The 12,548-nt window shown below is 37.1% G+C and overlaps 1 protein-coding gene across 4 annotated transcripts in view; it reads right to left on the reverse strand.

Annotated features, from left to right (window-relative positions):
• C7H2orf76 (chromosome 7 C2orf76 homolog) overlaps positions 1-12,548 on the reverse strand; it is an 86,404-nt gene that overhangs the window by 54,147 nt on the left and 19,709 nt on the right. For all 4 annotated transcript variants that reach the window (XM_033860270.1, XM_033860269.2, XM_073807794.1 and 1 more), the window contains exon 2: positions 1,440-1,508. In XM_033860270.1, the coding sequence (XP_033716161.1) occupies positions 1,440-1,508 (69 nt within the window). The remainder of the gene's footprint in view (positions 1-1,439; positions 1,509-12,548) is intronic.

The following is a 12,548-nucleotide window of genomic DNA, read 5'->3' on the forward strand; positions in this document are numbered from 1 at the left end:
AAGGTAAAAACGAAACCAAAATGCAAAAAACTAGATTTGTGCAGTGTATGGAGAAGGTGCTGTGACTGACTGAACGTGTCAAAAGTGGTTTGCAAAGTTTTGTGCTGGAGATTTCTCGCTGGATGATGCTCCATGGTCGGGGAGACTAGCTGAAGTTGGTAGCGATCAAATCGAGACATTAATTGAGAAGAATCAACATTATACCATGCAGGAGATAGCCAACATACTCAAAGTATCCAAATCAAGCGTTGAAAATCATTTGCACCAGCTTGGTTATGTTCATTGCTTCGATGTTTGGGTTCCACATAAGTTAAGTAAAAAAAACCTTCTTGACCATAGTCCCGCATGCGATTCTCTACTTAAACATAATGAAAACGTTCCATTTTTAAAACAAATTGTGACAGGTGATGAAAAAATGGATACTGTACAATAATGTGGAACGGAAGAGATCGTGAGGCAGGCAAAATGAACCACCACTGACCACACCAAAGGCAGGTCTTCATCCAAAAAAGGTGATGTTGTGTATATGGTGGGATTGGAAGGGAGTCCTCTATTATGAGCTCCTTCTGGAAAACCAAACGCTTAATTCCAACAAGTACTGCTCCCAATTAGACCAACTGAAAGCAGCACTCGACGAAAAGCGTCCAGAATTAGTCAACAGAAAACACATAATCTGCCATCAGGGTAACACAAGACCATGTGTTTCTTTGATGACCAGGCAAAAACTGTTACAGATTTAATTCTATCATCAAACCAGGAGGTATTATACTCATTTAAGGATGAGGAAAGACTCAAGAGAGATTGTGCTAATTGCCCAAGGTCATATAGCTGATAAAAAATGAAGCCAGGATTCAAGCACCAATTTAATTCCAAATCCCATGCACTCTCTAATGCACTGTTCGAAAAATCATCCCAAACTATTTCCTCCAAAAAATCTGCAAAGTTGCCAATGTTTTAAAAATAAAATTATGGTATATTTCTAATTAGTAGCAACTACTTCATGCTTTCAACTTTGCATACAACTTGCAGCCATAATACGCAAGTACTAAAAAAAATACCTGTAATGAGGGGAAAGCAGGGAGCAGGGGGTGGGGGAGGGGTTGGTGGTGGTGGTGGGATGAACTGGGAGATTGGGATTGACATATATACACTAATATGTATAAAATAGATAACTAATAAGAACCTGCTATATTAAAAATAAAATTCCAAAAGAAAAAACCCTGTAATACTAATAACATAAGAAAAGATGTCCAACCTCACCAGTAATCAGTGAAATTCAAAATAACAATGAGATATATTACGCATCAAACTGACAAAGGAAAAAGTCTGACAATACCTAGCGTTGGCAAGGGTGCAGAACCAGTTAAGGCTGGCATCCAAACAGGTTCTACTTTTGGAGACAATCGGGCAATATTTAGTAAAGCTGAAGATTCACATACCTTTCAATCCAGCAATTTCATTCATAGGTAGGTGTCCTGGGGACTCTCTCACACACGGCACAAGGAGAACTGTAAAAGAACATTAATAGTAACATCATTTGTTAATCGCAAAAACTGGAAACGGCTAAATGTTCATCAGCAGGAGGATAGATAATTATGACATTTTCATACAATGAAATTAGTTCAAGCAGTGAAAATGAATGAACCTGAACTATGCACATCAACAAAGATGAAATCTCAGAAAGAGTAAGGTGAATGGAAAAAAATCAAACTGCAAAAACATCAGAATACACCACCATTTACATAAAGTTCAAAAGCATAGCTTTTATTATGTTTAAAAGGAGATGATTAATTGTTCTTTCTGAGGCAGAGAAAGGATTATGCAATTAGGGAGAAGTAAAACCAGTGTTTCAATTATACTGGTTGCATTTTATATCTTAAGTAGGATGTTAGGTATAGGGAGAGTATAAATTACTATTCTTTAAGCCTTTCAGTGTCTCCAAAATACTTCATAATATACACAAATAAGCCACACTAATTTGGCCTAGAAAGTCTCTCTGAATCATAGAATGCTTACACAAATATTTTACTAAGTTTGAGAGAATATACAGCATATTATGCATGAAAAGCAAAGGTTCAGCTGTTTTAATGCATAAAATAATTTGCAATTACAATTAGTATACTGTTTATAATTCAACAAGTGGTTTTTAAGGAACTAAAAATAATATTTTCCCTCTAAATTAAATCTTTTGATAATTCCATTATTAAATTAAATCTTTTGATAATTCCATTATTAGCTACTACACTATTTGTTACTTTTTGTTGTTGTTTTATCTAATTCCTTTATTTTTGAGTATTGCGCAGCAAATTCCAGATTTCATATAATTTCACCCTATAACACTTCAGTATGTGTCTCTAACACTGAACACTTAAAAAAACTAAAATGTCATTATCATACCTAACAAAACTAATAGCAAATACTCAGTTTCATCTAATACTTAGTCCATGTTTTGATTTTCTCTGTCCCCAAAATGTCTTTTTACAGTTAGCTTGTTTGATTTAGAATCCAAAGTCTACATACTTTATTTCACTTATATATACAAAATTTTTTAAATTAGGAACATACAGTACAAGCTCTTTATAACCTGCCTTTTAACTTAACTTCTTATGCACATTTGCCCATGTATTAAATATTTTTCTTCAATGATTTTAAGGTCTGTACAACATTCCATACTTCTTACCTCCAACATCTTATTATTGGACATTTAGCTTATTTTCAAATATACACACATGAGAAATGACTCATGAGAAGTAGAAAACCTGGGCTCAAGATGAATAAGCATATTTGTTAGATTTTTTGATACTGCCAAATTGCTCTGCAGTGGGGCACATCAGTTTTCCCATGAACAGTGTATTCCTTGCAAAACACTAGGTATTATAATAGAAAAATTATTATTACTTTTATCCACATCAATAGGTACAATAATATCTTTTTATTTATTTGCATTCTTTAGTGTGGTTAAACATGACCGAAAAACAAACAAAACAAACAAAACAAAAATCCCTTACAAACCAACAATGAAAATGTAAAACATGTCAGAAAAGTGGACAAAGATATGAACATAAAAATTTCCCAAAAAATATATTATTTTTTATGAAATTTGGTTTTACAGTGCTTCCCAAAAATTCTGACCCTAGAATCTACCAAATAATGGCAGTTCAGCAAGACGTTTACAATTTAAAATATACTGAGGTACTTAATAAAGAATCTCTCTCAAGAAAGGGATATTATCAAAGATTCCATATTTTAGAAGCAGTGTTAACAGGGTTTGTGAAAATTATGACCAACTTCTTCCTCCTCTCACCAAGTCCCCAGAACAACAAAGAAGTCCTCCAAAGCACACCACACACATACACCCAAACATGCTGGGAAGCCTATAATGCAGTCCAAGTCCCCAAAGAGTTTAGAGCTGGACGGATCAAACTTAATTATTGACTCTACCTCTTAGCCCCAACACATAGTTGGATCTCACACAGCTGGATCTCAATAAATAGTAGCTGCTTTTATCAACAGTCTACTTGGGATTAAATAGGTTTGGGCATAAAGACAGCTCATGTAGGCAGCAGATAAAGATACAAGATTCCCAGGTACAATGAAATAAATGATACAAACGGTCTAACCAAGGAGGCTGGGCAAGCTAGCACATGCATGCCTTATGAAACTTTTCTAATTGTAGGTTTGTTTTTTTCACTTAATAAAAAGCTGCCCAGATATTGTACTTAAATAGCTGAAGTTTTCAATTTAAAACTCCAAATTTGCATTAATATCTAATTTTGGTCAACAACATATGGTCATCTTCATCAGAAATTTGTTGTAATTTATACTCAGTAACTAAACCATATTAGCTACTATCAGAATGAAGCCATTATTTAATTTGCCTCAAGGACTGTTGGAAATACAGCTTGTTAGTTTAGGGAGCCAGACATACTGTAGAGACAGCTTGGAAAGCCAGTATTACAAACTATAAATGTGACATTTTCCCAGAAGGCTTGACCTACTTTAAAAAAATAGAGTCTATCATACAGAGTGAAGTAAGTCAGAAAGAAAAAGACAAATACCGTATGCTAACACATATATGGAATTTAAGAAAACAAAATGTCATGAAGAACCTAGGGGTAAGACAGGAATAAAGATGCAGACCTACTGGAGAACGGACTTGAGGATATGGGGAGGGGGAAGGGTGAGCTGTGACAGGGCGAGAGAGAGTCATGGACATATACACACTAACAAACGTAGTAAGGTAGATAGCTAGTGGGAAGCAGCCACATAGCACAAGGAGATCAGCTCGGTGCTTTGTGACCACCTGGAGGGGTGGGATAGGGAGGGTGGGAGGGAGGGAGACGCAAGAGGGAAGAGTTGTGGGAACATATGTATATGTATAACTGATTCACTTTGTTATAAAGCAGAAACTAACACACCATTGTAAAGCAATTACACCCCAATAAAGATGTTAAAAAAATAAAATAAAATAAAATGAATCTGATCAAGTTTAAAACGCATTCCTCAAATGAAGGGACAGAGAAACCAAAAGCAATAATTTAGGGGTAAATTAACAAAAAATATTCAAGGACATGAAAAAAAGATCTGAATAAATGAAATGATAGACCATGTTCTTAACGATGAAAGCGCAAAGTTGTAAAGAAATCAATTCTCCCTAAATTAAAATATAAATTAAATAAAATCCCAATCAAAATATAAAATGGTGGTCTGGATTTATCACAAATACTTCTAATCTGGATGAAAATGCTTGTGAACTTAGCAAAGTCATAAAAGAAAAAAAGAGATCAGCAGCACCAATTATTAAAACACACTACAAAGTAACAACAGTCAGATATATAATAGTAATACATGAACAAGCTAGTATGATGTTCATATATTTACAAAATGCAATAACAGAAATGTTAAAGGACAATCAATCTAAGGTAATTTAAGCTGTGACACTGAAGACTGACAAATCAATAGAACACAATAGAAAACTCAGAAATAGACTCAAGATTCGAGAATTTAGCATAAAAATGGCATTTCAGGGCTTCCCTGGTGGTGCAGTGGTTGAGAGTCCGCCTGCCGATGCAGGGGACACGGGTTCGTGCCCCAGTCCGGAAGGTGCCGCGGAGCGGCTGGGCCCGTGAGCCACGGCCGCTGAGCCTGCGCGTCCAGAGCCTGTGCTCCGCATCGGGAGAGGCCACAGCAGTGAGAGGCCCGCGTACCGCAAAAAAAAAAAAAAAAAAAAAAAAAAAAATGGCATTTCACATTTGTGGGAAAAGATAGTTTATTTAATCAATGGCATTGGGAAAACTGGTCAGACATTTTAAATTTTTTTTAATACATCTTTACTGGAGTATAATTGCTTTACTGGAGTATAAGTGCTAGTTTCTGTTGTACAACAAAGTGAATCAGCCATATGCATACATATATCCCCACATCCCCTCCCTCTTGAGCCTCCCTCCCAGCCTCCCTATCCCACCCCTCTAGGTCGTCGCAAAGCATCAAGCTGATCTCCCTGTGCTATGCGGCTGCTTCCCACTAGCTATCTTACATTTGGTAGTGTATATATGTCATTGCTACTCTCACTTCACCCCAGCTTTCCTCCCCACTGCTGTGTCCTCAAGTTCATGTCCTCTATGTCTGCGTCTTTATTCCTGCCCTGCCCCTAGGTTCACCAGTACCTTTTTTTTTTTAGATTCCATATATGTGTGTTAGCATACGGTGTTTTTCTCTTTCTGACTTCACTCTACATGACAGACTCTAGGTCCATCCACCTCACTACAAATAACTCAATTTCGTTTCTTTTTATGGCTGAGTAATATTCCATTCTACATATGTGTCACATCTCTATCCATTCACCTGTCAATGGACACTTAGGTTGCTTCCATGGGTACTGTAAATAGTGCTGCAATGAACATTGTGGTACATGTCTCTTTCTGAATTATGGTTTTCTCAGAGGATATGCCCAGTAGTGGGATTGCTGGGTCATATAGTAGTTTTATTTTTAGTTTTTTAAGGACCCTCCATACTGTTCTCCATAGCGGCTGTTATCAATTTACATTCCCATCAACAGTGGAGGAGGGTTCCCTTTTCACCACACCCTCTCCAGCATTTATTGTTTCTAGATCTTTTGATAATGGCCACTCTGACCGGTGTGAGGTGATACCTCATTGTATTTTTGATTTGCATTTCTCTAATAATTACTGATGTTCAGCATCTTTTCATGTGCCTCTTGACCATCTGTATGTCTTCTTTGGTGAAATGTCTGTTTAGATCTTCTGCCCATTTTTCAACTGGGTTGTTTGTTTCTTGGATAATGAGCTCCATTAGTTGTTTGTATATTTTGGAGATTAATCCTTTTGTCCGTTGTTTCATTTGCAAATATTTTCTCCCATTCTGAGGGTTGTCTTTTCATCTTGTTTATGGTTTCCTTTGCTGAGCAAAAGCTTTTAAGTTTTATTAGGTCCCATTTGTTTATTTTTGTTTTTATTTTCATTACTCCAGGAGGTGAGTCAAAAAAGATCTCGCTCTGGTTTATGTCTAAGCATGATTTTCCTACGTTTTCCTCTAAGAGTTTTATAGTGTCCGGTCTTACAGTTAGGTCTTTAATCTATTTGGAGTTTATTTTCGTATACAGTTTAGGTAGTGTTCTAATTTCATTCTTTTACATGCAGCTGTCCAGTTTTCCCAGCACCACTTATTGCAGAGGCTGTCTTTTCTCCATTGTATGTTCTTGCCTCCTTTGTTGTAAATTAGGTGACTATATGTGCACGGGTTTATCTCTGGGCTTTCTATCCTGTACCACTGACCTATATTTCTGTTTCTGCACCAGTACCATACTGTCTTGACTACTGTAGTTTGTAGTATAGTTTGAAGTTGGGGAGCCTGATTCCTCCAGCTCCATTTTTCTTTTCAAGATTGCTTTGGCTATTTGGGGTCTTTTCTGTTTCCATACGAATTGTTAAATGTTTTGTTCTAATTCTGTGAAGAATGTCATTGGTAGTTTGATAGGGATTGCACTGAATCTGTAGACTGCTTTGGGTAATACAGTCATTTTCACAATATTGATTCTTCCAATCCAAGAACATGGTATATTTGTCCATCTGTTTATGTCTTCTTTGATTTCTTTCATCAGTGTTTTATAGTTTTCTGAGTACAAGTCTTTCACCTCCTTAGGTAGGTTTATTCCTAGGTGTCTTATTCTTTTTGTTGCATTGGTAAATGGGATTGTTTCCTTAATTTCTCTGATTTTTCATTGTTAGTGTATAGGAATGCCAGAGATTTCTGTGCATTAATTTTGTACCCTGCAACATTACCCAATTCATTGATTAGTTCTAGTAGTTTTCTGGTGGCATCTTTAGAATTTTCTATGTATAGTATCATGTCATCTGCAAACAGTGACAGTTTTACTTTTTCTTTTCCAATCTGTATTAAACTGGTCAGACATTTGGAAACAGGTAATGCTGGATTCTTACTTCATACCTTATACAAAATAAACCATATGTGGAACAAATATTTAAACTAAACTGTAAAATCACAGGAAGGCATCAAAAAATGGGTATAAAATTTTATAATCTTAAGGAAAGACCTTTCTAAACAAATAAAAATCAGCAACCATCAAGGAAAAGGATGACAGATAAAACAACAAAAAAACGTAAAAAAATCAGTATCTTAATAGAAACATGGGTAAAGGTAATTAATAGGCAATTGGCTGAATTGTTAAGTAGGCAATAACATGAAAAGATGACCAACTTTTCTAGTAACTAAAGAACTGAAAATAGAAATACTAAGATATCAAGTTGCCATCAGATTGGTAAAATATGTTTAAATTAAAAACTGGCCACACCGGTGTTGGCTAGAGTATAGAAAAATAAATATTTTATATACTCTTGCTAAGAACATAAAATGATACAGCCTTTCTGGAGAGGAGTGGGGTAATCTATATCAAAATTTTAAATTTGCCTACCCTTTGACATGGTGATTTCTCTTCTACTAATTTACCTGGAAGATAATCACATCAAATATTTTAAAAATCCATGCGTTTATAATGATATGGTTTAAAAAGCCAATTAGTCACTCTGGAAGCTAAAAGGGCATTTATTTGTTTTTCTGGAAACTGGCTTACCAAGGTGGGGAGGTAGGCATTGAAAATAAGAAAAATAATCAAATTCTTATACAGACTGTATTTCAAGGTTACCAAATGGCTGATGAAAAAGTTCTTCTTTATAGAAGAATTACAGCTCAAAAGCACTGAAGGAATGATAGAATTTAAAAATCATGATTTACAAATTTATCAAAATGGCTAAAATAAAACAGTGATAACATCAAATGTTGGTGAGGATGCAGAGAAACTAGATCTTTCATTCATTGTTGATGGGAATGCAAAACCGTATAGCCACTCTGGAAAAGAATGGCGGTTTCTTACACAACTAAACATGTCCTTATCATAGACCTAGCAAATACACTCTTGAGTATTTATGCCAGAGAAATGAAAGCTTATGTTCACACAAAAACCTATACACGGACGCTCATAGCATAGTCACGTGTAATACCCCAAAACTGGAAACCCAAATGTCCTTCGACATGTGAATGGTTAAACCAACTGTGGTATATTCAATATCATGAAACACTGAGTAATAAAAAGGAATAAACTGTTATACACGTAACTATTTTGATGGATCTTAAGGGAATTTAAACTGAAAAAAAACACCAATCTCAGAACATTACATACTGCATAGTTCCATTTATATGTCACTCTTGTAATGACAAAATTATAGAAATGGAGAACAGCGTTCCGGAGGTCAGCGGGGAGGGAAGGAGGTGGCTGTGGCTATAAAAGGGTAACATGAGAGATCCTTGTGATGGAACGGATTCTTAACCATGGTGTTATCCACATTTATCTACATATGTGATAAAACTGCATAAAACTAAATGCACATGCACATGCATACATAAGAAGATGTAAAACCAGCGAAATCTAAATCTGGTCCATGGATTGTATCAACATCAATTCCCTGGGTGTGATACCAGACTGCACTGTGATACCAGAAGCAGGATGTTACCCTTGGGGAAAACTGGATGAAGGGCATACAGGATCACTCTGTATTATTTCTTACAACTGCATGTGAATCTACAATTACCTCAAAAGTTGCTAAAAGCCATCATTTTGAAAACCCTAATGATATAATGAATGTAGGCAATGATCATAAAAGGGTGTCAAAACCATTAGATAAAAGATGGATGGGAAACTTTAGAATGAATACTGCAGGGGCTGACAACAGTTGAACTTAGTAATCAAACTTAACAAATGAACCAAGCCTCTGGATCTAACTCCTGGTTTATGGGCTATGATGGTGTCTGGAAGAACAAGTTAAATAATACCATAAGGAGGTCATCAGCCAAGTTCAGACTGTGGAAAATTCTACTGAATAAATGACTTGTTTTCTTCAACAAATAATTAGCATGAGAGATATAGAAGGAGAGGAAGGTTATAAACCAAGAGACTTAAAAGAGCTGTATCAACCAATGTTTAGACCTTGCACGGATCCTTATTTGCATAATATTAGATGATATTAGGAATTAATATCAACTCTGTTTATTTAATATTATTATGCTTCTGGGTCTTTAACTTAAAAGACTGAGGTATATAGGTGAAATGGTATTATGACTGGTACTTGCTTTCAAATACTCTGACAGGAAAAACAATTATGGATGTGTAGATTATTTTAAAAATTGTAGAACATTGGTAACTGCTGAAGCTGGGTATATGTGGGACCTTATCATACTACTCAATTTTTATATGCTTAAAACTTTTCATAGTAAAATCATTTTAAGAGAAGATAAGTGCACAAAGATGTAGATTCAAGGAAGATTTTTTTCATTGACGTGTTTCTAATAGTTTACAAAAATAAGAATCCATCTAAATGTTCATCAGTGAAGACCTAGTTAAGTAAATACGTCACACCATGAAATAAAATCCCCTTGCAGACATTAAAGGGTGAAATGGATCCAGGGATACTAACTTTAAAAGATGGCTATGACATATTAGTGAATATTAGCTCTTGCCTGTTACTTGTTTTATATATCTTTAATATTGTTTGATGTTTTCATAATGATTATGTGTTTTGAAATTAGGCTAATTTCCCTGTATACTTACATTTGCACTTTCCTGATGTATGTGGTATACAGCAACAAAAAGTTACTTTTAAAGCTAAAGTATTTCTACTTCCTTTAAGAAAAAAGAGCTAACTGAACAAAGCAAACAAAAGAGAACTTATCAAACACTATACAGAACAGAGAGGGTCAGAAACTTAGTTACACTACTGATACGTATTGAGGGACGTCAACTAAACCCGAAAAATATTCAGCAGTGAGGGGCACGGGGAGCAGGTCACGTGCCCAGGATGAGTCTACACCTGTCCAAGGTGCACGAAAGGCCTTCCATACTCAGCCCCTCCCCACCCCTGTGATGGTATTCGTCACCATCACAACCCACTTTGCGCATGTCACCCCAGCAGCAACAACTGCCCATGATTTCCCCACGTACCAGGCTGTTCCAAGCCTCTTCTACACCTTTCCACCGCGAGCTTTTCCCCAAACTCCCTGTGCCCCTCGCCTCTTCACCTTACCACACAGGCAGCCCCCAAAACCCGGCCTGGGACCACCTGCTCCAGGACAGCATCACAGTCAGCTCCTCCTCTGCCCCAGCTCAGCTAAAGACCCCTTGGTCTTCCCACAGCACCTGACCATGTCATACTGCAGTCATCTGTTCATGGTTTATTTTTGTAAACCAGCAACGTGTGTTTCATGAGGCACATCAGAGCCCCCATCAATGTCTGGATAACTGCAGGGCTGAGGAACACTGGAATTCCTCCTGACACATCAGTCCTGCACTACAGACATACTACCCAGCGTCTATGAGCTTTTCCAGGGTCATGAAAATGTTTGAGACCTGAAGAAAAACCTTACTGCTCCAGAATATGAAAACCTTTAAAAATCAAAATTAACATTTAAGTAACTACCTACAACACATAACATTTCAAAAGCAACTCAACCCTACTTATAATTATATGTTAGATTTAATACAGGATATAGGTCCATTTTTTACGATGTAGGGTGGGGATCTTAAAAGTAACAGTGCCTAGGGCTTAGGAAGGTCTTTAAACTTCCCTGCCTAAAAAAACCTGTTCTGGCTGGTACTTTACCCAGCTGGTTTGAGATAATGAAGAAAAACCCATAACCAAAGCAAAGCAAAACTCTTAAAAACAAGCAAAGCAAACACAAAATCCATGCAGGAATGACCTCACACGGAGCTCCCACGTCCCTGACAGGTAACCGCTGCATCATCAGAGCCAAGAATAGATGTAGTCCAGCACCCTCCCCTCCTGGACCAGCCTTACGGGTCAGGTTGAAGCTGCTTTTTACGGCCCAGGATCCAGCAGCGTGAGCAGGGAAGGTGGAAATTCAGCATGGAATGGTCAGGGAAAGTCCAGACAAGCTGCAAGCCAGGTTCCCTAACAGCCTAACACCTCTCAGCTCTCAGCTGGCTCCTCTCCCCCAGGCAAAGTTCTGAGCTAAAGAGCTGTAAACCACCTTGGTGGGGGGTGGCTCCTGAGCTGAACAAAAAGCTCAGAGCCCAGCATTATGATAAGCACAAAACATGCAAATGCATAAAATACTCCATTGATGACCTCTCTCAGCTAAAAACAACAAAAAAAGTAACTACAGCCAATTCTGGTTACTCGCAGTGGATAAAAAGTAACTACAGCCAATTCTGGTTACTCACAGTGGATAAAAAGTAACTACAGCCAATTCTGGTTACTCACAGTGGATAAAAAGTAACTACAGCCAATTCTGGTTACTCACAGTGGATAAAAAGTAACTACAGCCAATTCTGGTTACTCGCAGTGGATAATGTCTGTAAAGTGTTCGTGAACACTGAATTCGTGAATACCGAACCACTGCTCCTAGGGAAATACAGGGCCAGGTTCTGGGGAGCCTCTGGTTCCTCTAGCCACAACATTTTCATCAGCCAATAAATACATAACCTTGTTTTATGTGCATTTCTGTTTAAAGACACCTTATTTGACATATATTGTTGATTCATAAACGCTGAACTCACAGCCAACAGTATTACAAGTCATGCCTGAACAAAGCTTACCTGATGCACGGATTTTCTCTGTAAGGCACACGCAGCCCTCTTGCACTTAGGAACACTAGATGGCACTACGTTTGGGGGTCATTTTAAACAGTGACATCACCAACAACAAGCATAAAAATGTGAAAAGCATGGCACTAAATAAAGCACAATGCAGACAACTGTTTACAATATGAGCTGAAACAAGATGGCAGCAAGTTGCCTGGTTTGACCTCAGCTGGTAACATGAATTTTGTTGACTCAAGTGTGTCACTGGGGAATGCGCATCGGGGAATGACCAAGAAAGTGCCTGAGTATTGCTTTCACTCACAAGCAAATTTTAGTGAGTAGGCGAATTCACAAATACACAATCTGTGAATAATGAGGACTGACTGTATTACCAAAAAGAAAAAAGAAAAAAAAGTGC

Source organism: Tursiops truncatus, chromosome 7, assembly GCF_011762595.2.
Source record: "Tursiops truncatus isolate mTurTru1 chromosome 7, mTurTru1.mat.Y, whole genome shotgun sequence".
Classification (NCBI taxonomy): Eukaryota; Metazoa; Chordata; class Mammalia; order Artiodactyla; family Delphinidae; genus Tursiops; species Tursiops truncatus.